General features: G+C 40.8%; 1 protein-coding gene and 1 long non-coding RNA gene across 3 annotated transcripts; one reads left to right on the forward strand and one right to left on the reverse strand.

The window, feature by feature from the left end:
• Window positions 1-13,060: 13,060 nt before the first annotated feature.
• On the forward strand, window positions 13,061-21,855 carry LOC127537065 (E3 SUMO-protein ligase ZBED1-like). 2 transcript variants are annotated; one of them, XM_051958790.1, is made up of 3 exons: window positions 13,061-13,844; window positions 14,138-16,107; window positions 21,351-21,855. In XM_051958790.1, exons 1-2 carry the CDS (start codon window positions 13,164-13,166, stop codon window positions 14,564-14,566), a joined length of 1,110 nt encoding a protein of 369 aa, XP_051814750.1. In that variant the 5' UTR covers window positions 13,061-13,163; the 3' UTR covers window positions 14,567-16,107; window positions 21,351-21,855. The 2 variants fall into 2 exon arrangements, with proteins under 2 accessions (XP_051814750.1, XP_051814751.1); XM_051958791.1 differs by having other exon boundaries at window positions 21,517-21,855.
• On the reverse strand, window positions 21,853-22,860 carry LOC127537072 (uncharacterized). Its single transcript, XR_007946554.1, has 2 exons — window positions 22,554-22,860; window positions 21,853-22,468 (listed from the first exon to the last, which is right to left on the reverse strand). It is a non-coding gene; the product is annotated as an uncharacterized LOC127537072 (long non-coding RNA).
• Between the last annotated feature and the right edge of the window lie 1,555 nt (window positions 22,861-24,415).

Here is a 24,415-nt window from a genome sequence, read left to right on the forward strand (position 1 = left end):
ATAAAGGTCACATACAAAATGCTTATGACGTGTCCATTCTGTCCGTACTGATTACAACCTAAATTTAGCAATATTATAAATCTGTAGATTAATGTGAGAGTGAAAACCTGCCTGGCAGCTATCTTTCCAAATTATCCATCAAACAATCAAGGCAGGAAATTCTCTCACGGCCCCTCTGCCTCGGCGACCATACTACACTCCAACCAATTAAAAGAGAGAGATTCAAAGGATGATGTGAAATGAATGGAAGCAAATGCATGTGGGAATCCCAGAAAGAAAATCAAAATGTCCAAAATCAGGCTGGTCGACCCATCGGACCCTCAAATGGACCTGCACCTGCCTAACACCACTGTCCCTAACCAATCAAAATAATAAAACACCTGAGATCCCAAAGTACTCACCTCATATCAAAAACATCAAATCAATGAAACCCCCATCTTAGTAATCATAGAGTCATAAAAACTCAAAGGCTACAATAAAACACACTGAAAGTGTTGCTAATTCTAATATTCCTCTACGTAGAGAAATGTCAGTAAGAACAAACATCTAATGATAAAACAGAGTATATATGATAAACAACACTGTAAGCTTACAGAAGAACACATGAGCATATCAAACCAACACTCCTCAATAACAGCTCCAGTCGTGGTGTGTTGTCGTCACATCGTCCATGCTCAGAGTTCTCCATCCATCTTTATTGTCCATTCCATCGTCCATATGCAAACATTCAAGTCCATTTGGCTGCAGTGATCTCCAGACAGCCACTTTCTATGCAAGCTCCCAGATGGCGTCCTGGGAAGATAAAAGCACCCAGCAGTATCCTGCAAAACAACTAACACTCCATGATGTCTTATTGAAAATCACTTTGTTATGAGAGTATCATCAGATTATCATCAGATTATCACCAGTTCATCGTATGACATATTGTATTCCCCCCTTTGATCAAACCAAATCACCTGTGAGAGTAGAACATCTTTTTTTTTTCTTTTTTTTTTCTTTTTTATTTGAGCAATTAACATTTCGTTAGCACAGTACTGTTTTCTTACATTGAGGTAATATGCTCAAAAGGAGTAGGCCGAAGCGAGATCGCTTATAAGCGCCTACCCCTCATTACAATTATTGTGAACCATGCATTCATTGTCCATTTCTTCATTGTTAGCATCTGACAGTTTTTCAAACGCAATAAACAAAATAATAATAATAATAATAACAATGATAGCAGCAGAATCACATATAAATATGCATAAGTTCAGCTGCAAACTTTTCTTGTGTGGAATAACAGTTTCATTAATTATTTATAAATCTTAATCACTCTATCATTTTACAAAACAAGTGTGATATAGGCAATTTATGTTTTAATAGTTTCAATAACAATAGTATTTTTAACACTGATGTATTTTAAACAAATACATATTACCAAACAAAATCAAAACTTATTCACTTATAGTTTTAAAGGAGAAAAAAAGAAAAACAACAAAATAGCAAAAAGAAAAAATGTATATATTTAAATAAATCAAAAAACGGCATCATATCGTTTTAACAATAACATTTTAACTCTTTTCTTAAAAATGTGAAGGGATTTGGATAATTTAATTTCATCTTCTAGTTTGTTCCATAAATTGACTCCTTGCACAGAAATACATCTTTCTTTTAATTTTGTCCTAAACTCTGGTTTAACAAAAGTTTCCTTTCCTCGTAAGTCATATGTACGTACACGTTTTTTAAAATGATTTTGCAAATTAACCGGTAGTAATTTTTTGTGTGCTTTGTACATAGTCCTAAGGATGTTATAATCTACCAATTCGCTAAATTTTAATGTTTGTAGTTGTTTAAAGATTGGATTTGTGTGGTCTCTATATGCATTGCCATTTATGACACGAATGGCACGTTTCTGTAGTAGAAAAATTGATTCAACATAGGTTTTACATGCGTTTCCCCATACTTCAATGCAGTAGGTCAAATATGGAACAATTAGTGAATTATACAATAATAATAAAGCTCTCTTATTTATACATCCTTTGACCTTTTGTAACACTGCAATAGTTTGTGATACCTTTGTTTTAAGATGTTCTATGTGGGATTTCCAAGTCAACTTTTCATCTATCAGAATACCTAAAAACATAATCTCATGTGTCCTTTCTATCTTAGATCCTTGTATAAACAATGCCATGTCAGTATCTACTTTTTTACAACTAAAGATCATAAATTTAGTCTTACTTATATTTAGAGATAATTTGTTAGCATTGAACCATGTGATAATTTTCAAAAATTCATTTTGTACTGTTTGTAACACTTTGCTCAAATCGTTCCCAGAGTAAAATAAAGTTGTATCATCTGCAAACAAGATACACTTAAGTAAACTAGAAACAGAAACAATATCATCCATGTAAAGTAAGAAAAGTACTGGTCCAAGGACCGATCCTTGCGGAACCCCGCAAATTATTTTATGGCGTTCAGATTTTGCATTTTTGATTTGAACATACTGACTTCTGTCTTTTAGGTAACTCGTAACCCATTGGTGAGCTACACCTCTGATACCATACTTATATAGTTTTTGCAATAGTATTTGATGGTTCAGGGTATCAAATGCTTTTTGAAGATCGACAAAAATGCTAATAAGGTAATGCTGTTTGTCCATGACGGTGGCAACTTCTTCAGCCAGTTCCATAATTGCGGTAGCTGTTGAATGACCATGACGAAACCCATATTGAGAGTTGCCTAAAATGTTATATTTTTCAATGAATCTATTCAACCTTTTTACAAAGAGTTTTTCTAAAATTTTAGAGAACTGTGGAAGCAAAGAGATGGGCCTATAATTTGAGAATTCATGTTTGTTTCCTTTTTTAAAAAGTGGTATAACTTTGGCTATTTTCATTTGATCCGGAAATATCCCCTGAGTGAATGATAAATTACAGATATATGTAAATGGTTCTATGATGACATCAATGATCTGTTTCATTAATACCATATTCATGTCAGTATAATCAGTTGATTTTTTGTTTGTAAAATTGTGAACAATAGTCAGAATTTCGCCTGGATAAATGTTATCTAAAAAAATACTGTTTAAATTGTCTGATATGTTTCTAGTGTTAAAATCTACATTAGAAATATTTTCTGATAAACTAGGGCCAATGGACACAAAATAACGATTAAATTCATTTACAATTTCTTCCTCCCCCAAGATGTCAACATTATTTTTTATAAAACAATTAGGTATATTTAAATCGGTCTTTCCTTTTTTCATAACTGTATTTAGTACACCCCACGTGATTTTAGTATCATTTTTATTTGCATCCAATAAGTTAGTATAGTAGTCTTGTTTTTGCCTTTTTATAATTGACACAAGTTTATTTTTATATTTTTATACCTTTCCTCAGCATCTTTAGTTCTTAATTTGAAAAATATTCTATATAGACAATTTTTTTTCTTGCAAGCATTTCTTATACCATTTGTCATCCATGGGTTAATATGTGCATTTTTTATGCAGTGAGCATGAATTTTAGTAGTTTTACAGTTTTTGTCATATAAGTTCATAAATATCGACAAAAAAGTATTGTAAGCGCTATTAAGGTCATTTGTATATACTTCTTCCCAGTTTCCCAGCCAAATTAACCCAGTCTCTATTGTAGATGACACCCAAGAACATAATGCTTATAATAAATTCTGATATTCAAAATGGAAATTACTCAGCTCATTTGGATGACACCCTATCAACTAATTCAAACCCCTATGTTGTCATACGTGAACAGAGCAGTATGTCAACACACCATTACTTTCTTTTTACTTAATTAATTTTATTTGTTGTTTCCAAACACCTCAACATTGCTGATTGTAAATGGCTCCTTAAGGCTATTTTAATACTCCATTCTGCAAATGCACCCACATATGGCCCCTCTGAACAAAAACTGAACAACAGACTTAACAAAAGACTTCACAAAAGACTGAGTATCTTCCAGCACCCATCAATAAAATGAAAACTATGTTTGAATCCTTGTGGAAATCTTGTGTAATCATAAACCTATCACTGAGTGTAACACTAAACAATCTGCTAAAGATCAGTCTCTATTGGCTGCTTCACTGGTAGGGGCAGCCCCTCTGGATTTCACTCCACAGAATGAATTTCTCCTTCTGGTTCACATCCGGGTCATTTCCTCTGACATTTCTCCATTTCTGATGAGCCCCCAGACACATAGGCCCCCAGATTCTCTTCTGGACCCAGTGGCTCACTCAACATCTTATCAGGATGTACGTTTGTTGGGAACGTATCTCTCAACGCTCTCCACATCCGAGATCTGCTGACAGCAAAGAGCTCTGCATCATTTACAGCAGTTGCCACAGAACTATTCAGACCCACTTGCTGTAGAAGTTCCTCCATCACAGGAACTCCCAGGAGACTGGCCAAAAGCCGCTTGATGTCTCTCATGGCAGGTTGCACTCCCACCAAAACCTCCTCCAGTTTTGAAATCCATGGACATGCCCCATCTTGAAGAGATGGCAACTTTTCAATTCTGTCTGACATCTCTGTATTCTGCCAAGGCCTGTAATCCAGATTCTCTCCTAACAGTCACTGGACACATCCTCTCTGATGCCCTTCCTTTCCTATTCTCAACTTCCCTTAAAGCCCACTGTCTCTCACTTCCTCAGTCTCCATCACTGTCTCCATCCTCACTCTCATCCTCTCCTGGACCCTCTTTCTTCACTTTCTGCAATCCTTCTCTTAACTTCACAATCCATCTTTCCCATTATACACTCCACAGCATCAAAGCCACAACTCTCAACAGTATTTAAGCCAAATTAACCTCTCTACAAATGTTTAATCATCTAAATCAATTAAATGCCTCGGATGCTCAGTCTCTTGTCAAGCTTCTTCCCAAATCAGTGAAACATCCCCTCTATGTGTACACCCATGTGTTTTATTAACCCCAAACTAAAAACTGTCTGAGTCCGGTTGTAAAAGAAACATCATGATAGGCCCCTGGTATTTCTATAAAAACAGACTAAACGTGTGTCACCAATATCAGAAATAAGTAGGTGTGTGCACATGAGTAAATGCAAGAGTTTGTGGATAGAAGCACACTAGCCTTGATGACGTTGAAGCCACACTTGTTGTCATCCACAACCTCAGGCTGTAGAGCACCATCAGCTGTCCTCTATCAGTTCTTTGGGGGATTGAATTCAGAAGCTTTCCATCATCTCAGTCTCCTCCTCAATGCTCACACCATAGTAGAACAGACGATACACAAAGAAAACAAACACAAGGTTAATGTTTCATGAAACCAAAAACAACTTCTTGCAATTTGCATATATTTGTCAACATCTAAGTCATTTTAATTGTTCCCAACAAATGTCTTCTCTTAAGAGTCTCTGTGAAGAAAACTACTAAACAGATTTCCTTTTCCTCATGGATTCTAAATTAACCATACTCAGATTCACACTAAATACATTGTGAATCAAGAATCAAAGGAGTATGTATGTAAATCTATTGATAGTTGGATAACATCCTGCTGTTTCTCTTCTCTCTCACTCACTCAGACTTATCACCATGGCTCCTCCTCTTAAGTTTATCCACCACTTCCAGTCTGTACTGGACTTCAGAGTGAGACCATCCTACCTCAACTACCTCTAAAAATCAAATCAACCTCATGCATAAAGCACCTCATTACCAGAGTAATAAGTTCAACCCCTCTTCTGCATCATCATTCTCAATAAGACTCCACATTGGTTGTTCAAAGTCTCCTCCAATGCAGTCACACACACATGCAGAAATAAACAACAGACAGAGAGAAACTGAACACCAATCAATCAGCCAATCTACTAACCCCCATAGAAATCAGACTCTGTTTCCCTCCATTCTAACAAACTCCATCAGAAAATGTCTTCCTCTGTTACTATGAATCATCAAACATGTATGCATGCTCATGCACACAGAATATCCTCACTGGTCTCTCCTCCTCCTCAGACTCCACAAAGGCTCAGATATTATTCTCAGATGTACATACATCCTCTATAAGAATCCTCTATAAAACATATTATGAACTAAATAGTCCTCCTATAAGGCTCATAAGGTCTTACAAATTCCTAAACGTCCCCCTGCAGAAGGGATCATTGGTATCAACACTGAGGTGGCAAACTCTCCTCACATGTCAACAACTCTTCTATAACCAATCACAGCCTCTCTATATTTATTTAATAAGAATTATATTCTATATATATATCAGTTGCATACTACAGCCTTCCGGACTCAGCTACAGCACCACACACACACACACACACACACACACACACACACACACACACACACACACACACACACACACACACACACACACACACACACACACACACAGAACATTTAACACACAAAAACCACTAGCAACACTCAATTAAAGATAGGCTAAGCCTCACTTCCCCTTATTTAAAACTTTTAAACTCAAATTCAGAATGAAAGATTTTACACCAGTCAACCACCAGTCCATCCATCACTGCCATCCGCATTATCAACACACAACATCTAACCCTGAAAACTTTATTGAGGTTTTCTTTCCCTGTGTGTGTTTCCTCTAAGATGTTTTATTTATGCTTATTGCAAACAGAATGTCCTCGCTGATCTCTCGGACTCAGCAAAGGCTCATATGCTTCTATCAAGTACAGAAACATCCACCATGAGGCTCATATACATTATCAGTTTACAAAAGTCCTTTATAAGGCTCATTCATTTCATTTTATTACCACATTTACAAAAAGTCCTCAATGGGGCTCATAAAGTTTAGCAGACAAAAGCTTATACGTCTTCGATATCAAAAATGTCTCTCCTTTGAATTATGAAAGCTCAACCTATTTGTATGTTTTCCAACAAAAACTGACATATTTCATTCATACATTACAGCTCTCATCAGCCTCTCACACACCAGCAGCACACACAGACAGACGCAGACAGACGGAGACAGACGGAGCTGCAGAGACACAGACGCAACCGCCGGCACAAAAAATCATTCAAATTAAATGCAACCATTCAACCCAAAATCAAACAAATCCACAAAATAAAACACATATTCAACATCACCCAAACACACAATCAGGATTTGATCCCGGAATCAGATCATTCACACATATCCTAAGAAGCATGCTTTCAGCCGCACCTTTTCTCTTTTCTCTTTTCATCTCTTTTTCCTTATTACCTAAATCTGTGCTACCATGGAGCATAAACAGCTCAGTCAAAAAGCTACTTTAGGAAACCATACGTCTACGGCCGGAACTTTAAAGTGCTTTATCTATGACTAAAGTAAATCTACACCCCCAGTTCCCTTTCTCTTTAATGGAACTGACCTACTACATGTGCTCACATATAATAGGTTTTTCGGCCAGTATACTAAACTGCCTCTAAGAGGGCTTTTAATCCAGATTTGCGGCTTTCCATCCTATTTCCTTTATTTTCCTTTAGGCCTCTTATTCTCTTCTCATTTCATCCCTTCTTCTCTATATTTTAGTTCACCAATTGACCTTTGGGCCCAAAGGTAAATCTACTCTATCCTCTTTTATTTTTAAACACCATTTTGACTACTGAGCCAACGTTCACATAAAGCGTCTAACTCCCTCATGTCTTACCGTTAACAGGATTCAGGCCTGTCCTGTTACACTTGCATGGTCTTTTAGCTTGCTCCATTGTTACTTGTTCTGCTATTCTACATTTAACCATTTAACTCTAACATCTATTTCTCTTTCTCTTTTATTCTCTTATCCCAACTTTTTCTATCTACTCGATTCTATTCCCCACATTTTTATGCGCAATAAACCCCAATTTAGACCGAACATCGCTCCAAACACCCATGCACCACAGGACACCAGCGCACTGAATTCTGACAGTGCAGCGTGTCAGCAACAACCCCACAGCACCCATGAGCACATCAGCATCCCAAATAAAGTGAGAACCAGCTCAACCGACGTCGTATCAGGACGGAGAAAAGCGACCAAGGGGCTGCCGGCTGTCGAAGAACGCCGCCTCTGATCCTGTTCGTGACGCCAAATTTGTCGTTGTTTCTCTCTCTGGTGTCCGTGATGTGCAGGTGAAGGAGAAATGTCCGTGACACTGACTTTATTTAAAAGTATTTTATTAAAAGAAAGAGCAGCATCAGTACAGACAGAACCTGCCTGGAAGGAGTCGGCCAATTGAATCCTCCTTGCTGGACAATAGCCAGCGATCACTTTTATAGGTTTTCAGCATATAGGAGGGGTTAAAACAAATGGTTCTTTATTGCCTGCCATATGGGGAAAGCAGAGAGCATCCCCAAACAACTCCCCCTTGTCTACAACAGCTGAAGAATCCCTAAATCAGTATTTTAGACAGAAGAACCCTCATAAAAACACCTCCAACAGGGCTCTGTAAACAGGAGAACACTTTCCCATGGCATGGGTTGAATATAATGCAGGTTCCATCTGTGGTCAGAGACACCAGAGCAAACACTACATATAACAAGCAACTCATATCAGATACTAGAACAAACAAAACAGATTCTATACTACTAACTTAATAAGTAATACATGTAACAGATCAGATACCACACAGTCTTTGTAGCTCGCACTAATGTGTCTTGTTACACTGTGCTGTGTTACCCTTGCAAGTAAAAGTTACAGTCTCTGTGTTTTTCTGAATTGGTGAAGATCTTCTTATGTGGGAGCTCCCAGCAGAGCTTCTCTCTGACAGTATTGAATTAAAAAAAGTAACAAAAACAGAAGTTGTTGATTTTGTTTGATTTCTTAATCTATGTGTTTCACAACAGCAAAAGGAAAAAAAGGAAACAGCTGTTTAGTTTGCTGGATTTTATTTGAAAGGAAAAAATCAAAGATCAAGCCATAGGGATTTGTCCCATTATTCTCCTCAGAACATCTGTTTAGTTAAATATGCACAAACTGAATGTAGCTTAGGTGATATGAACCTTTTTTATTTGAGGACATATAGGATGTTTGTAATAATGAGTTAAATAGCTCTCAGCAGATTTTGTGACCTTATGCATCCCAATGATGTCTACCACAAACAAAAAGTCTCCAATCTAAAGCAAATATTATAAGAACAGAACGAATGTATGGGTTGTGTGAAATGAATAATGGATAGATGGTTAAATAAGAACGTTCTTAGCCTGCTTTTCACTGTTTTTTCTTCCCAAAATATAGATAAACTAGAAAAGCACTCGGAGAGCGCATACCTCCGCCATACCGTTTGTCTGTCCGTCTGTGTGTGTGTCTGTCTGTCTGTCCGTCTGTGTGTGTGTGTGTGTGTCTGTCCGTCTGTGTGTGTGTGTCTGTCTGTCCGTCTGTGTGTGTGTGTCTGTCTGTCCGTCTGTGTGTGTGTGTCTGTCTGTCCGTCTGTGTGTGTGTGTCTGTCTGTCCGTCTGTGTGTGTCTGTCTGTCTGTCCGTCTGTGTGTGTGTCTGTCTGTCCGTCTGTGTGTGTGTGTCTGTCTGTCCGTCTGTGTGTGTGTGTCTGTCTGTCCGTCTGTGTGTGTGTGTGTGTGTCTGTCTGTCCGTCTGTGTGTGTGTGTCTGTCTGTCCGTCTGTGTGTGTGTGTCTGTCTGTCCGTCTGTGTGTGTGTGTGTGTGTCTGTCTGTCCGTCTGTGTGTGTGTCTGTCTGTTTGTCTGTTAACAGCATAACTCAAAAAGTCATGGACGGATTGTCACCTAATTTTTACAGGATGTCCGGAAGAGCACGAGTAAGAATCGATTAGATTTTGGAGGTGATCCGAATCACCGTCTGGATCCAGGAATTTTTTGAAAGTCGAAGGACAATATTTCATTGTTCTGGGTGCAAATCACTGAAGTTGAAGCGTTTCCTTCAAGAAATGACCTACAGTTCTCGCTCTGAATTCACCTATGTGTACACTAAGGCACCAATACTTGTTTCAAATGTTTGGTAGATGTGTTTATGACATTTGATAAAGATTTTGTGTTGCCAGAATTAGCATAGCACTTAAAACAAGCAAAAACAGCAGCACCAGATTTTGTTTTTTGGGTATTCTCATAAAGATGCATTTCTGGCTGGTGACAAAGTTCAGACAAATATTCTGAGTAGAACTTTTAACCCAGAGTCTAGAAGGGTATGAAAAAATGCATTGAACACATAGATCCAGTGTAGTGGAGCGAAATTCACTTTCTCGGCACTTTTTCCATGGTCCCAATACAGCCTATATTGTTTCACTTGGAAGCTCATATAACCCAACTGGACTCGCATCGGCATGGTTTCCTGTTTAAATGTAAGCAACACAGCTGTGCCAGACTCTTTGAACCCACGTGCAGCCTCTATTTCAGCTCCTTTCAGGTTTTTTACAGTCACACTTCCTGTTATCTCGGGGCTTATGTATATCACTCCTTTTGCGTTTTGAGCTTTGTCAGAATGAAGCAGTCAGCAGGCCTGTTAAGCAGATGGCAAACTTTCATAGCATTCAGTCGCTGGGTTTCAGTGTTACAGAACACAAGTATATTTCCATTTAACAACCTTTTCACATTCAGCACGCTCCCCATTTTATTGTTTAGCTCCTCCGACAGGCTGAGAGGGTTTAAGGCCTGATCACTTCTATCCTTAAACTTAATAACAATCTTAAACCCATTTTCCTCTCCAAACTATTTTCCTCACGTCCTCAGCCCCCTCACTTTCACTCCCATTCTCTGACCTATCTCTTTTGTTTGTATTTTGTTGGCTACTCCTCCCCCCCTCCCTTTGACTCCCTCTCGGAGCCATAGTGGTCCCCTTTGGAGGAAGCCTGGCAACCAAGTCCAATAGTCCGTTATCCAAGTCTCGTAAATATAAGAAAAATAATGATCAAACCAACTCCGCTAGCTTCTGCTCTGTCTACAACTACAACACTGCACTTCCGTCTTCCGCTGCAACCTCTAAACTTCCTCCCTTTGACCTCCAATCACCCGGTTATCATGCGCAGAGGCTGCATCCGGTCTGTTCGTATGAGCCTGAAAACAAAGAGCGCCCCCTGCGGACACACAACAGAATACACCTGCAGACAGAGGACTGACTCAGATTCAGAAAAAAATGTATTTGTCCCCAGGGGACAATTATAAAGGCATGAAGGGCAGGCAGTGCAGCGATGACGTAATAAAGAAATAGTGGTAAATATATAAATTTAGAGCAATAATGATGATTGATTAGCAGCTCACTGTGCTCCTGGATACTGGACCTCCTCAGCAACAGACCTCAGAACGTCAGGATCAGAGACCACATCTCCTCCACTCTCTTCCTGAACACCGGTACTCCTCAGAGGCATGTCCTCAGCCCCTCCTCCACTCTCTGCTCTCCTGTTTGCAACTCCATCATCAGGTCTGCTGATGACACCACCATCACAGGACCAATCAGAGACAGCAATGAATCAGCTACAGGGAGGAGGTCCAGCATCTGCAGCGATGGTGTCATCACAACAATCTAAACCTCAACACCGGAAAGACCAAGGAGATGATCTTGGACTTTAGCAGATCAAAGTCAACTGGGCACTCCGCCCTCTACATGGATGGAGAGGAGGTAGAGAGCTTCAGGTTCTTTGGGGTCCACATCTCTGAGGACATCACATGGTCCACCCACACCAGGTGGGGACCAACAGAGACTGGACTTCCTCAGGAAGCTACTTCAGCCTCATCTCCTCCAAGAGCTGCTCATAAACTTCTACCGCTCCCCCACTGAGAGCCTCCTGACCTTCTGCTGTACGGTGTGGTTCACCTGCTGCACTGCAGAGGACAGGAAGGACCTGCACCAGGTGTTCAGAGCAGCAGAGCAGATGATTGGGACCACACTACCTCCCCTCAGAGACGTTTACTCCTGCAGACTTCAGAGGTAGTACCAGAGACCCCTCACACCCAGGACCTTCTCTGTTCTCCCCTCAGGTAGACGCTACAGGTCACTTAGAGTCAAAACCAACAGACTCAAAAACAGCTTTTATCCCCAAGCTGTCAAATGTCTGCTCCTCCCCCTGAATGAACAATATCACATATCTACAAGTGCAATATTTATGTCAGTGCAGTCCATACTTCATGTGCAGTAATCATTAGGCCTGTCACGGTACTCGGTACGTACCGAAATCGTACCGAAAATGACGTACGGTACAGTGTACCGAAATCCAAAGCCGTCCTGAGGTACATGCGTGCGCATGACCGAATGCATGAACATGTCACATTTGAGCCACAGACAGCAGCGCTGACTGACAGAGCCACTGTGAAAAAACAAAAAGAACTGAAAGCCATCACGCGCATGCGTGCTGCCGACGAGGAAGGAGGAGGGGGAGGAGCCACACAGCGAGCAGCAGGAAGTAAACACAGCACGGCGCAAGCTAACTTTGCAGAGTGCAGACCGAGAGAAACAACCGCTGCGTGGATTTTTCAGAAACTATGGCCACTGCTGCTGATGATAAGATTGCACAACTGAAACCCCTCCCGCTTCCTTCAAATCCAAAGTGTGGAAATATTTTGGCTTCCCCGTAAGTTATGAGGGCACTCGCCGTGTCATTGACAGAACCCACACAGTCTGTCGCATCTGCTCGACACGCGTGCCGTATGCTACAGGCACCACCTCTAACATGGGGACGCATATGAACAGACACCACGAAGAAACTGAGCTAAAAGCTACCGCCAGTGGTAAAACCACGACCCAGATAACAATCCCTAGCTCCTACAGAGAAAAACTGCACCCCGGATCAGAACGCGCTCACCAAATAACGAGGGCGATTGGCGTGTTTATCGCTGCAGACATGAGACCACTCTCAGTGGTGGAGAATGCCGGTTTTAGACATTTGATCAGCGTTCTACAACCACGTTACGAAATGCCATGCAGAACATATATGACTGATAAAGTGTTACCTGGCATGTATGATGATGTGAAGGCTTGCATTTCTTTAGGGCTGAGCCATGCAGAACTGATTGCATTAACAACAGATGGGTGGACCTCGAGAGCGACAGAGAGCTACAGAACAATAACATCCCACTACATTAATGATATGTGGGAGATGGAGAGTCCAGTTCTCCAAACGCTCCCAATCTATGACGCTCACACAATGGAAATCTGTCTGCTATCCTGGAGAAAGCAGCAGTGGAATGGAAATTAGAGAGACCAAATATCAAAATCCCAGTGACAACAGACAATGTGAGAAACATATCCAATGCAACAAAGGATGCTGGAATGTCACCAAACATTGCATGTTTTGCACACACTTTGAATCTGGCAGCACAGAAGGGGCTGGGAGTGAATCAGATGCACCGTATACTGGGCAAAGTCAGGAGGATAGTAGCCTTTTTCCACCGTAGTACAACTGCAGCAGCTGTCCTTGACACCAAACAAAAACAGCTTTTGCTTCCCAATCACAAGCTGGTAATGGATGTGGTGACACGGTGGAACTCCAGCTATGAGATGCTAGAACGCTACATAGAGCAGAAAGCTGCAGTTTATGCTGCACTCACAGATGAAAGTGTCAAAAAGAATGTGAAAGCCCTCATCACCTTGTCTGATGAAGAGCTTAAAACAGTGGAGATGGTCGTTGAGATCCTGCAGCCACTGAAAAAAATCACTGATGCACTAAGTTCTGCACAGAATCCCACTGTCTCCATGATCCGTCCCCTCTATCACTGGGTCCTGATTGCTATGGAACCCAGTGCCAAAGATTCACCTACAGTAAGGGACCTGAAATCTGCCATAGAAGCTAACTGGAAGCCGAGGTATTCAGACCCATCCCTCCAACTCTTCCTGGATGAGACCACTGAGCTTGATCCGAGGTTCAAGTCTCTGTCCTACCTGGATGCATTAACTCGGAGTGAGATCTTCAAAAGTCTGACTGATAAAATCCTGCAACCGCATCCCAGACAGGTACAGTATGTGATCACTGGTCAATTCATTAAAAATAAATAAAAATGCTTCATGTTTTATAAATAAAAGCAATGTTGAAATATTTAAAATATACATATACAAATCTTCAATATAATTATATTAAAGATATCACACCAACAATGTTGACCCTTTAAAATATTTAAAGTTATAGTTCTTAGATTATTTCTTTCATGTTATGCTAGCACTCCAAAAATGTAATCAAAAATATACTCTGGATGGCAGCATAGACCTCTAATATCTTTTCTCTGCTTTATGTGGTCTTTTTGATCCAGGCCTCTGGAGAAGAGACTGGCCAGAGCAGTGCTGGAGATCAGACAGCATCAGCAGCTGCAGGTCCCCCAGCAAAGAAATCAGCTCTTAGTGAACTGTTTGGCGATTTCTTCAGCCATGGCCAGGCAGTAGCTGGAGCCTCCAAACCATGGCCTCAAGTTGTGGAAGAGGAAGTTCAGCAGTATAGGTTGGCTCCAGTCATCGAACTTGAAGAAAATCCTCTGAAATGGTGGAAAGAAAATAAGCTGTCGTACCCACATTTGTCAAAGCTGGCCAAAAGTTGCCTTCCTGTTCAAGCACCAAGTGTTCCAAGTGAACGAGTATTCTCAACAGCAGGGGATGTCGTTACAGCTCACAGGAGATGTCTGGATCCACAAAATGTGAACATGCTCATCTTCGTAGCCCTATATACTGCAGTCACTTCCACCTGAAATTTCTACTGAAGTTCACTAATATCCATCCATCCATCCATCCATCCATTCTCTATACACCACTTTATCCTCACTAGGGTTGTGGGGGGTGCTGGAGTCTATTCCAAATATGGGATGCGCAGCGCGAGGTGCACGTTTATGAAAACTACCTATTTGTGGATTGCTTACTGACTTCAAGACATGTTTTGGACAAAACATTTTACTGGCTTGTTTTGTCTGGATGTCCAAGGTTGGATTATGGCTGTTTTTTGTGCAATATTTTCATCTGTGACTAGTTATGAGCCTTCAAAGGTGAGTTGTGCTGTTTACGTGATTTGCTGTTTGTTGGACAAATGTGTTTTTCTCACCCGCTGTGGTAATCACATCTGAAAGTGGTTTATACCGGCGGATTCATGAGAATCTAAGCTTTCCATCAGCGTATAATGTTTCTATCATCGAGTTTGCAGCTTCGGTCAATTTAGCAAAATACGTTTGCACATCTCAAGACGTCCCGAATACGCTGAAGTTTAACAGGAGAATTACAAAATCACTGATTGAATATTTAGTCACATTTCTTGTTTGTCAAGCACTTACCTGTTCAAACACTAAGAAACATAGGTACATAGGTCAGAATGTGGACCAAATAACAATTATCTTTGGATCCAGTTCATGTTCATTTTATTTAGATTTTGTTTAGAGTAGAGCTTAAGAAGACTGTTGTAACTCAGCAGAATCTGAAAAATAGAATTATTGGGCACAAACCCAGTCCCATGTTGTTGGGTGCTATTTTCATTTCCTTTGAGTTCAGGAGTCTCACCAGGGTCAATAAATGTCTGAGGAGGAATTCTGCATATGCACACTGGCCTGCATCTTGAAAGGTTGAGAGTGTTGTTATGTAAAAAGTGTGCTATTTATTTGACTATTTATTTTCATGGCAGGACCACATTGCTCACAAGTGTTTTGTTATATTTTTATTTTTATACGCTGGGTAAAATAAAAGTGCCTTATTGAGAAACAAACAAGGGTTTTTTTTCTTTTCAAATCAAGACAATAATATAAATTAATACATATAGCACTCAGACCTAGAAAAAAACGCACTTTTTAATTTTTAATTTGTACCGAGAATCGTACCAAACCGTGAGCTTAAAATCAAAAGTTGAACCGAACTGTGGCTTGGGCGTATCGTGACAGCCCTAGTAATCATATGTAGAGCAGGGGTCTGTTTCATGAAGCAGGTTTTACAAACTCTGAGTTTCTTCCACAACTCTGAGTTGATCTACTCTGAGATAGAAAACTCTGAGTTTTCGGTTTCACAACGGCTGATATGAGTTGATTTTGACCCGGAGTTAAGCGCGTGCACCGCAACTCTGAAAAGACAGCATCAATGGAGCCCCGATTCGACGAGTCACCATGGAAACGGGAAAGCGAAAGGCTGCGTTTTTGAACTGGAAGTTTTTAATGCGCTCATATGGCGAGTTTGAACACGTTTTTAGAAAGAAGTGCAACACCGCTGCAGCTGCAAAAGAGAGAGAGACGGCGTGGAGAACAGCCCGGATCAATGCGTAAGTTTAAATGTAGTCCTTTGTAATCGTAATAATATTACAGGGAATAACTGTCGGAATGGTAGAATATTACACACGTGGACAAAATTGTTGGTACCCCTCAGTTAAAGAAGGAAAAACCCACAATTCTCACTGAAATCACTTGAAACTCACAAAAGTAACAATAAATAAAATTTATTGAAAATTAAATAATCAAAATCAGCCATCACTTTTGAATTGTTGATTAACATAATTATTTAAAAAAAACAAACTAATGAAATAGGGCTGGACAAAAATGATGGTACCCATAACTTAATATTTTGTTGCACAACCTTTTGAGGCAATCGCTGCAATTAAACGATTTCTGTATTTGTCAATGAGCGTTCTGCAGCTGTCAACGGGTATTTTGGCCCACTCCTCATGAGCAAACAGCTCCAGTTGTCTCAGGTTTGATGGGTGTCTTCTCCAAATGGCATGTTTCAGCTCCTTCCACATATGTTCAATGGGATTCAGATCTGGGCTCATAGAAGGCCACTTTAGAATAGTCCAACGCTTTTCTCTCAGCCATTCTTGGGTGTTTTTGGCTGTGTGTTTTGGATGGTTGTCCTGTTGGAAGACCCATGACCTGCGACTGAGACCAAGCTTTCTGACACGAGGCAGCACATTTCTCTCCAGAATGCCTTGATAGTCTTCAGATTTCATCGTACCTTGCACACTTTCAAGACACCCTGTGCCAGATGCAGCAAAGCAGCCCCAAAACATTACTGAGCCTCCTCCATGTTTCACCGTAGGGACAGTGTTCTTTTCTTCGTATGCTTGGTTTTTGAGTCTATGAACATAGAGTTGATGTGCCTTACCAAAAAGCTCCAGTTTGGTCTCATCTGTCCAAAGGACATTCTCCCAGAAGCTTTGTGGCTTGTCAACATGCATTTTTGCAAATTCCAGTCTGGCTTTTTTATGAGTTTTTTTCAGCAGTGGTGTCCTCCTTGGTCGTCTCCCATGAAGTCCACTTTGGCTCAAACAACGACGAATGGTGCGATCTGACACTGATGTACCTTGGCCTTGGAGTTCACCTTTAATTTCTTTGGAGGATGCTCTGGGCTCTTTGGATACAATTCCAACGATCCGTCTCTTCAATTTGTCATCAATTTTCCTCTTGCGGCCACGTCCAGGGAGGTTGGCTACTGTCCCGTGGGTCTTGAACTTCTGAATAATATGAGCCACTGTTGTCACAGGAACTTCAAGCTGTTTAGAGATGGTCTTATAGCCTTTACCTTTAAGATGTTTGTCTATCATTTTTTTTCGGATGTCCTGGGACAATTCTCTCCTTCGCTTTCTGTTGTCCATGTTCAGTGTGGTACACACCTTTTCACCAAACAGCAGGGTGACTACTTGTCTCCCTTTAAATAGGCAGACTGACTGATTATGAGTTTGGAAACACCTGTGATGTCAATTAAATGACACACCTGAGTTAATCATGTCACTCTGGTCAAATAGTTTTCAATCTTTTATAGAGGTACCATCATTTTTGTCCAGGCCTGTTTCATTAGTTTGTTTTTTTAAATAATTATGTTAATCAACAATTCAAAAGTAATGGCTGTTTTTGATTATTTAATTTTCAATAAATTTTTATTTATTGTTACTTTTGTGAGTTTCAAGTGATTTCAGTGAGAATTGTGGGTTTTCCTTCTTTAACTGAGGGGTACCAACAATTTTGTCCACATGTGTAAGTTATTTCATTTAGGTGAAATCTAACGGGGCAGCAGCTTAAGATGAAATATAAAAACATTGTTCAAACAGGTCAGACCTCGGCATTATCTCATGGAGGTACTTCATGTTGATCATGTTTTACATTGTAAAGTAGCCTAAATATTAAGTGACTGTTTGACTGCAGTTGTTTTATCCACACATACAGGTCCTTCTCAAAAAATGAGCATTTTGTGATAAAGTTCAGTGTTTTCTGTAATGTACTGATAAACATCAGACTTTCATATATGTTAGATTCAATACACACAACTGAAGTAGTTCAAGCCTTTTATTGTTTTAATATTGATGATATTGGCCAAAAAGTAAAGAAAAAACAAAAATCCCTATTTCAATAAATTAGCATATTCCATCCGACCAATAAAAGAAAAGTGTTTTTAATACAAAAAAAGTCAACCTTCAAATAATTATGTTCACTTATGCACTCAATACTTGGTTGCAAGGGCGTAACTTTGGGTCTTCCATTGGGGGGGGGTTAAACTCTGTGCCTGTTTATTGGTATTTATTGAATCATTTACTTTTGTAAAAGGAGTCGTGGTAATTTGGCATGCCTGTATTAGAAATAAATTGGTGATTTACTTGAAGTTGTTGCAGCTGTGCACTTATGTATTTATGCAACAATGACCATTTAATTCCTATTGTGTTTAAGTACTAGCTAGCAAGACCGTAGCAGCTTCCACTTAATTGATTTTGGGTTTATGTCAACTAACTATGAAAAGAAAAATCAAGAACTTTAAAGATTAATCAACTGCATCACTGTACTGACACAACTAAAGTCAAGGCAACACTCAGTACATCACACAATACAGGGTGGCACACTGGAGTGCAGCTTGCACCTCTATTCTGGTGTGGAGCATGTATAGAGAAAGCTAACACAGTACAAGGGCTAAGGTATGTTACCTGGTCATTTGTGCCTCCTGTGCTGCCTTTCCCTGTGCTCTCTCTCCCTCTCTTTGGTCACCTGATGATCCTCCATCACCTGGACTTCCTCTGTCACCTCCTCCTCCTCTCTCTTGCTCAACTGTTGCACCTCCTCTGTCACCTCCTCTCTCTCTCTCCTCATCTGTGCTTCTCCCTCTCTGTCCACCTGCCTCTCTTTCATGGCCTGTTTGACAATCATATTCTTGAACCTGGTATAAAAAAATGCTTTGTTAATGTTAAAATGGTATCAGCCCGGTTAAAAATGACCAGTAAGGTCAAAGAACAATTTGAGGAAATAAATACATTCAGGTATTTCCCAAATTTTGTCAAGATTCACGAGATGAAGTACTTCTCTTCCCCTCCTCTGCAGCCACCCTGCTGCAGCAGAGCGTCTGTTGTCACCATGGTTACCGCTTCAGGCCGACGCAGATATTCCTGTTCCTTCAGGATTTAGAAACGTCTGGAAAATGTAGCTTCTGTGTATGCTATTGCGTTGTTTGATCAGTAAAATAGCTTCACTACTGAAAAGATATTTGATGTGTAAAACAGCGACGTTACGACCTGCCCGGTTCCCCCGAGAAATGCAGTTTAACTACGCCGCCATCCATCACTGTGTATTGGAGCAAAGTCAGCAAACAGCCCTTTAAGTTACAATTCAGTGAAAACTGACATTGGTCCTACACAGTACATCCCCGACACTCTCTGGCTGTACCTCACAGGACAAGCTCAAACCAACTCCAGTCACTAATCATCAGCTAACTTAACAGGACAGGTAGGCTATTTTACCTCTTTTTGGTCAAGATATTTCCTTTTTTTTAAGTTGTTGATGTCGACCAACAATGAAGAATTGTTGTTTGTCCTTTTCGTTCTTTTCATTTCTTCACGGCTCTGCTGTCTCCATACAGGGTCAGAGAAAAGTGAACGTTACGTAGAGGAGGGTTGGGTGATACCAAGTATTCGGTGGGGGTGTGGGGGGTTACATTAAGATGATCAAACTTGCTACTGTTTTGTTGGCAAATGATATTAATAATAAAAATCAACAAGATAATTAATGCTTTTATTACACTGGAAAAATGTGATTCTATTGTGGGGGTTACATTAGCTGAACGGGATTTTTGCGGGGGTCATGACCCCCGTATCCCCGGTGCAAATTACGCCCTTGCTTGGTCGGGAATCCTTTTGCAGAAATGACTGCTTCAATGCGGCGTGGCATGGAGGCAATCAGCCTGTGGCACTACTGAGGTGTTATGGAGGCCCAGGATGCTTCGATAGCGGCCTGAAGCTCATCCACAGTGGTGGGTCTGGTGACTCAACTTCCTCTTCACAATATCCCACAGATTCTCTCTGGGGTTCAGGTCACAGCAGTACCATGGTCAGTAAACCATTTACCAGTGGTTCTGGCTCTGTGAGCAGGTGCCAGGTCGTGCTGAAAAATGAAATCTTCATCTCCATAAAGCTTTTCAGCAGATGCAAGCATGAAGTGCTCCAAGATCTCCTGATAGCCAGCTGCATTGACCCTGCCCTTGATAAAACACAGTGGACCACCACCAGCAGCTGACATGGCACCCCCGACCATCACTGATTGTGGCTACTTGACACTGGACTTCAGGCATTTTGGCATTTCCTTCTCCCCAGTCTTCCTCCAGACTCTGGCACCTTGATTTCATCCGAACAAAGTACTTTGGACCACTGAGCAACAGTCCAGTGCTGCTTCTCTGTAGCCCAGGTCAGGCGCTTCTGCCGCTGTTTCTGGTTCAAAAGTGGCTTGACCTGTAGCCCATTTCCTGCACACGCCTGTGCACGGTGGCTCTGGATGTTTCTACTCAGACTCAGTCCACTGCTTCCACAGGTCCCCCAAGGTCTGGAATCGGTCCTTCTCCACAGTCTTCCTCAGGGTCCGGTCACCTCTTGTAGTTGTGCAGCGTTTTCTGCCACACTTTTTTCCTTCCCACAGACTTCCCACTGAGGTGCCTTGATACAGCACTCTGGGAACAGCCTATTCGCTCAGAAATGTCTTTCTGTGTCTTACCCTCTTGCTTGAGGGTGTCAATGATGTCCTTCTGGACAGCGGTCAGGTCGGCAGTCTTACCCATGATTACGGTTTTGAGTAATGAACCAGGCTGGGAGTTTTTAAAGGCCTCAGGAATCTTTTGCAGGTGTTTAGAGTTAACTCATTGATTCAGATGATTAGGTTAACAGCTCGTTTAGAGAACCTTTTCATAATATGCTCATTTTTGGAGATAGGGATTTTTGTTTTTTCTTTATTTTTTGGCCAATATCATCAATATTAAAACAATAAAAGGCTTGAACTACTTCAGTTGTGTGTAATGAATCTAACATATATGAAAGTCTAATGTTTATCAGTACATTACAGAAAATACCTGACTTTATCACAATATGCTCATTTTTTGAGAAGGACATGTATATATAGATATATATATGATTATGTAGTTCTCTTTTGTGTCTTTTCTTGTCTTTTGGCTCCTTCACATCACAGACCTTGTAACTGTAAGTTGTCAACACTCCAAAGATTTCTCCAAATGGTAGTTTAAGTTTACTGAAACATGTCACTGATCTAGGATGAAGAGGATGAAACTGTGTCTGCTGCCTTTACAGAGGGGGATCCAGAAAGGCATACAGAGCTATGTTACTGATAGTTCTCTTCTCATTCACATTTTGGGTGGAATATAGAGTGTGACATTTAGCCTACACTGAAGTATTGCACATTCTCATCCTTTTTAACAGAGCATGGCTGGACAGCAGCAGGATGGTTCCTCAGCTTCCACTGCACAGACTGACACAGTGAGATGGATGTTCAGGAAACACCAGAGCTTCATTCTGTGGAATTCATGTGCAACTGTATCATTGAATGTCCTCTATGTATTCCCAGTTATCAGTAAAACAGATTTACAAACTGCATTTGCTGATAAAAATCCAAAAACAGATTAGGAGGGCAGATCTGGAAATTGAAATACTGGAGCACAAGTTAGAGGTGGTGATGGTCACAGGAGAATTATGTTAACTACTGGAACATGAACTGAACTATCTCTTTTATTTGTAGGAAATAAAGAAGAGCAAATGAAATGTGTATCATGTCTTTATTTGCTGTGGTGGTGATGATGGAGACTTAAACTCTAAAGTGATTATTGCATACGGTGTCTCTGACTGCTCTGCTGTCCTGGATAGCTGCAGGTGGATGGGCTCATCATCTGGGTCTTCAGTTTGTAGGGCAGGGTGTTGCTCTCCTCTAATAGTGGTAATATTATGAAGAACAACACATGCCACAGTAATATCACAGGCCCTCTCAGGGGTCACCCTGAGGAGACGTAGGCTCTGGAAACGGGCTTTCAGCAGGCCTATGGTCATCTCCACCCGGGCTCTGGTCCTGCAGTGAGTCCGGTTGAAGTTCTGTTGGGGGCCTGGTTCAGGGTCAGGGTATGAGGTCATCAGCCTGGGTTGTCATGGTAACCCCTGTCACCCAGCAGAAGGCCATCAAACTCTCCTGTAATGTATAGTGGATACATCAGAGCATATTAAAGGAGGGAGACAAGAGAATTCTATTGTGAAAATCTTTATGCTGCTGACCACGCTGCAGTCTGTTGCTCAGGTTAGACTCTCCATAAATCCTGGAGTCATGAACAGACCCAGACCACGTGGCCTCCACATTAGAAATGATGCATGCAGCATCACATATGATCTGGACAGTGCAGAGAATGACAGATGTTGAACTATGATGCAGTCTTTAACATTTAGAAACAGTAGTCAGTCTACCTGTAGCCTACCTGCACATTTATGCTGTGAATGGACTTCCTGTTCATGATGTGAGGGAGCTGTGATGGGGATGTGTGTGCATCTATGCAGCCAATCACACTGGGAAATCCTAAAAGAAATTAAAATGACTGATCCCAGTCTGAGGCTGCAGCACAATGTCATTAACAGAATATGATTTAAAATGAATTTAACAGATCTCTACATCATTCACCTGCAATCCTGTGGATCCTCCTTGATGTTCTGACAGGTTTGTGTCCACAATGATGGTAAAAGTCGTTTCAGGGCCTGAACACTTCTGAATCTCCTCCATACAGTTGTCTTACTCTGCATCTCCGACATCATATAAAAACTTCCATTTGCAAAGAACCGCAGCAACACACAATATCTGCTGGATGTGAGAGCATGACTGGTTGGTAATGTAAATGTAAGGACGGATTAGGTTGTTTATGTAGATTATGGACTTGAAACGATTACGAAACGGTACCGCTCAAACCGATAACTGTCCGGAAATGCGAGAACATTTATGCTCGGTCTGATAACAATCTACCGACGAATATTTAATGATCTGTGCAGTAATGCTGCTCCTTTATCCACTGGATCGTTAATAAAAGCTGTTCTACGCCAAAACTCGCTCGCTTACTGACTGAATGAATGAGGAAATGAAACAGCGTGTGGCTGAAAGAGGGCGGAGACGGAGAGAAACTGGAGGTTTTCTCAGATAAACCTGCTGGTGACCAGGTTAGAGTCATAGAGTCTGTTACTGCGGTAACTGACCGAGAGTTGAAGTTACCCCTCTTTGTGAAACAGGCTACAGTTACCCCTCTGTCTCTGGGTTAAGTTACCTCGCTTCATGAAACGGAAAACTCTGAGTTTCCCTCATTTCAGGGTTAAGAAACTCAGAGTTTTCAGTGAACCTGCTTCGTGAAACAGGGCCCAGATTGATTTGTTCTGTTTGACTGAAACCTGGTTGCAGCAGGAAGAATTTGTTAGCCTAAACGAATCAACTCCCCCTAGTCATATTAACTGTCATATTCCTGGAATCACAGGCCGAGGAGGAGGAGTAGCAGCAATCTACCATTCTAGTTTAAAAACTGAACCAGAGGCCTAAACCTGATTACTGCTCATTTGAAAATCTCACTCTTAGTCTCTCTCATCCAAATTTGAAAGCTCAGAAACCAGTTTATTTGTTGTTATATATCGTCCTCCTGCTCCTTATTCTGAGTTTTTTATCTCAATTCTCAGACTTTTTATCTGAATTAGTGCTCAGTTCAGACAAAGTTATTATTGTGGGTGACTTTAACATTCATGTTGACGTAGACAGCGGCAGCCTTACAACAGCTTTTAATTCATTATTAGACTCAATTTTATGATTTATTTTATTTAACCTTTATTTAACCAGGTAAAAAAAAACCCATTGAGATCAAGATCTCTTTCCACAAGGGTGACCTGGCCAAGAGGTCAGCAACACACGTCATGGGAAATACATAAAAAACAGTATAAAACATAACAACAATTTAAAAATGCATTTTTGTGTGTAAAAAATCGCAGTAAAGGACAGAAGATTATCAAATATACATAACTATTCAGAAACACAGGCACTGCTTAATGGTTTCATGCTGTTTGTCCATTAGCAGGGACCAGAAAGCTCCAAGTGAGATGAGCTCTGAGAGCTTCAGTTCAGTCTGTAGAGTTCCACGCTGTTTGGGCAGCAAAACTGAACGCTTTCTACCCCAGTTCAGTTCTTACACGAGGAACAGAAAGATGAAAAACATCACAGGACCGTAAAGCATAGTGGCTTGTAGTTCTCCAAAGAAGAGAGCATAAATAAGAAGGAACCAAGCCAAGAATTGGCTTTGTATACAAGTGTCAGCCA

The sequence above is a fragment of the Acanthochromis polyacanthus genome, chromosome 14 (genome assembly GCF_021347895.1).
Source record: "Acanthochromis polyacanthus isolate Apoly-LR-REF ecotype Palm Island chromosome 14, KAUST_Apoly_ChrSc, whole genome shotgun sequence".
NCBI classification, from domain to species: Eukaryota; Metazoa; Chordata; class Actinopteri; family Pomacentridae; genus Acanthochromis; species Acanthochromis polyacanthus.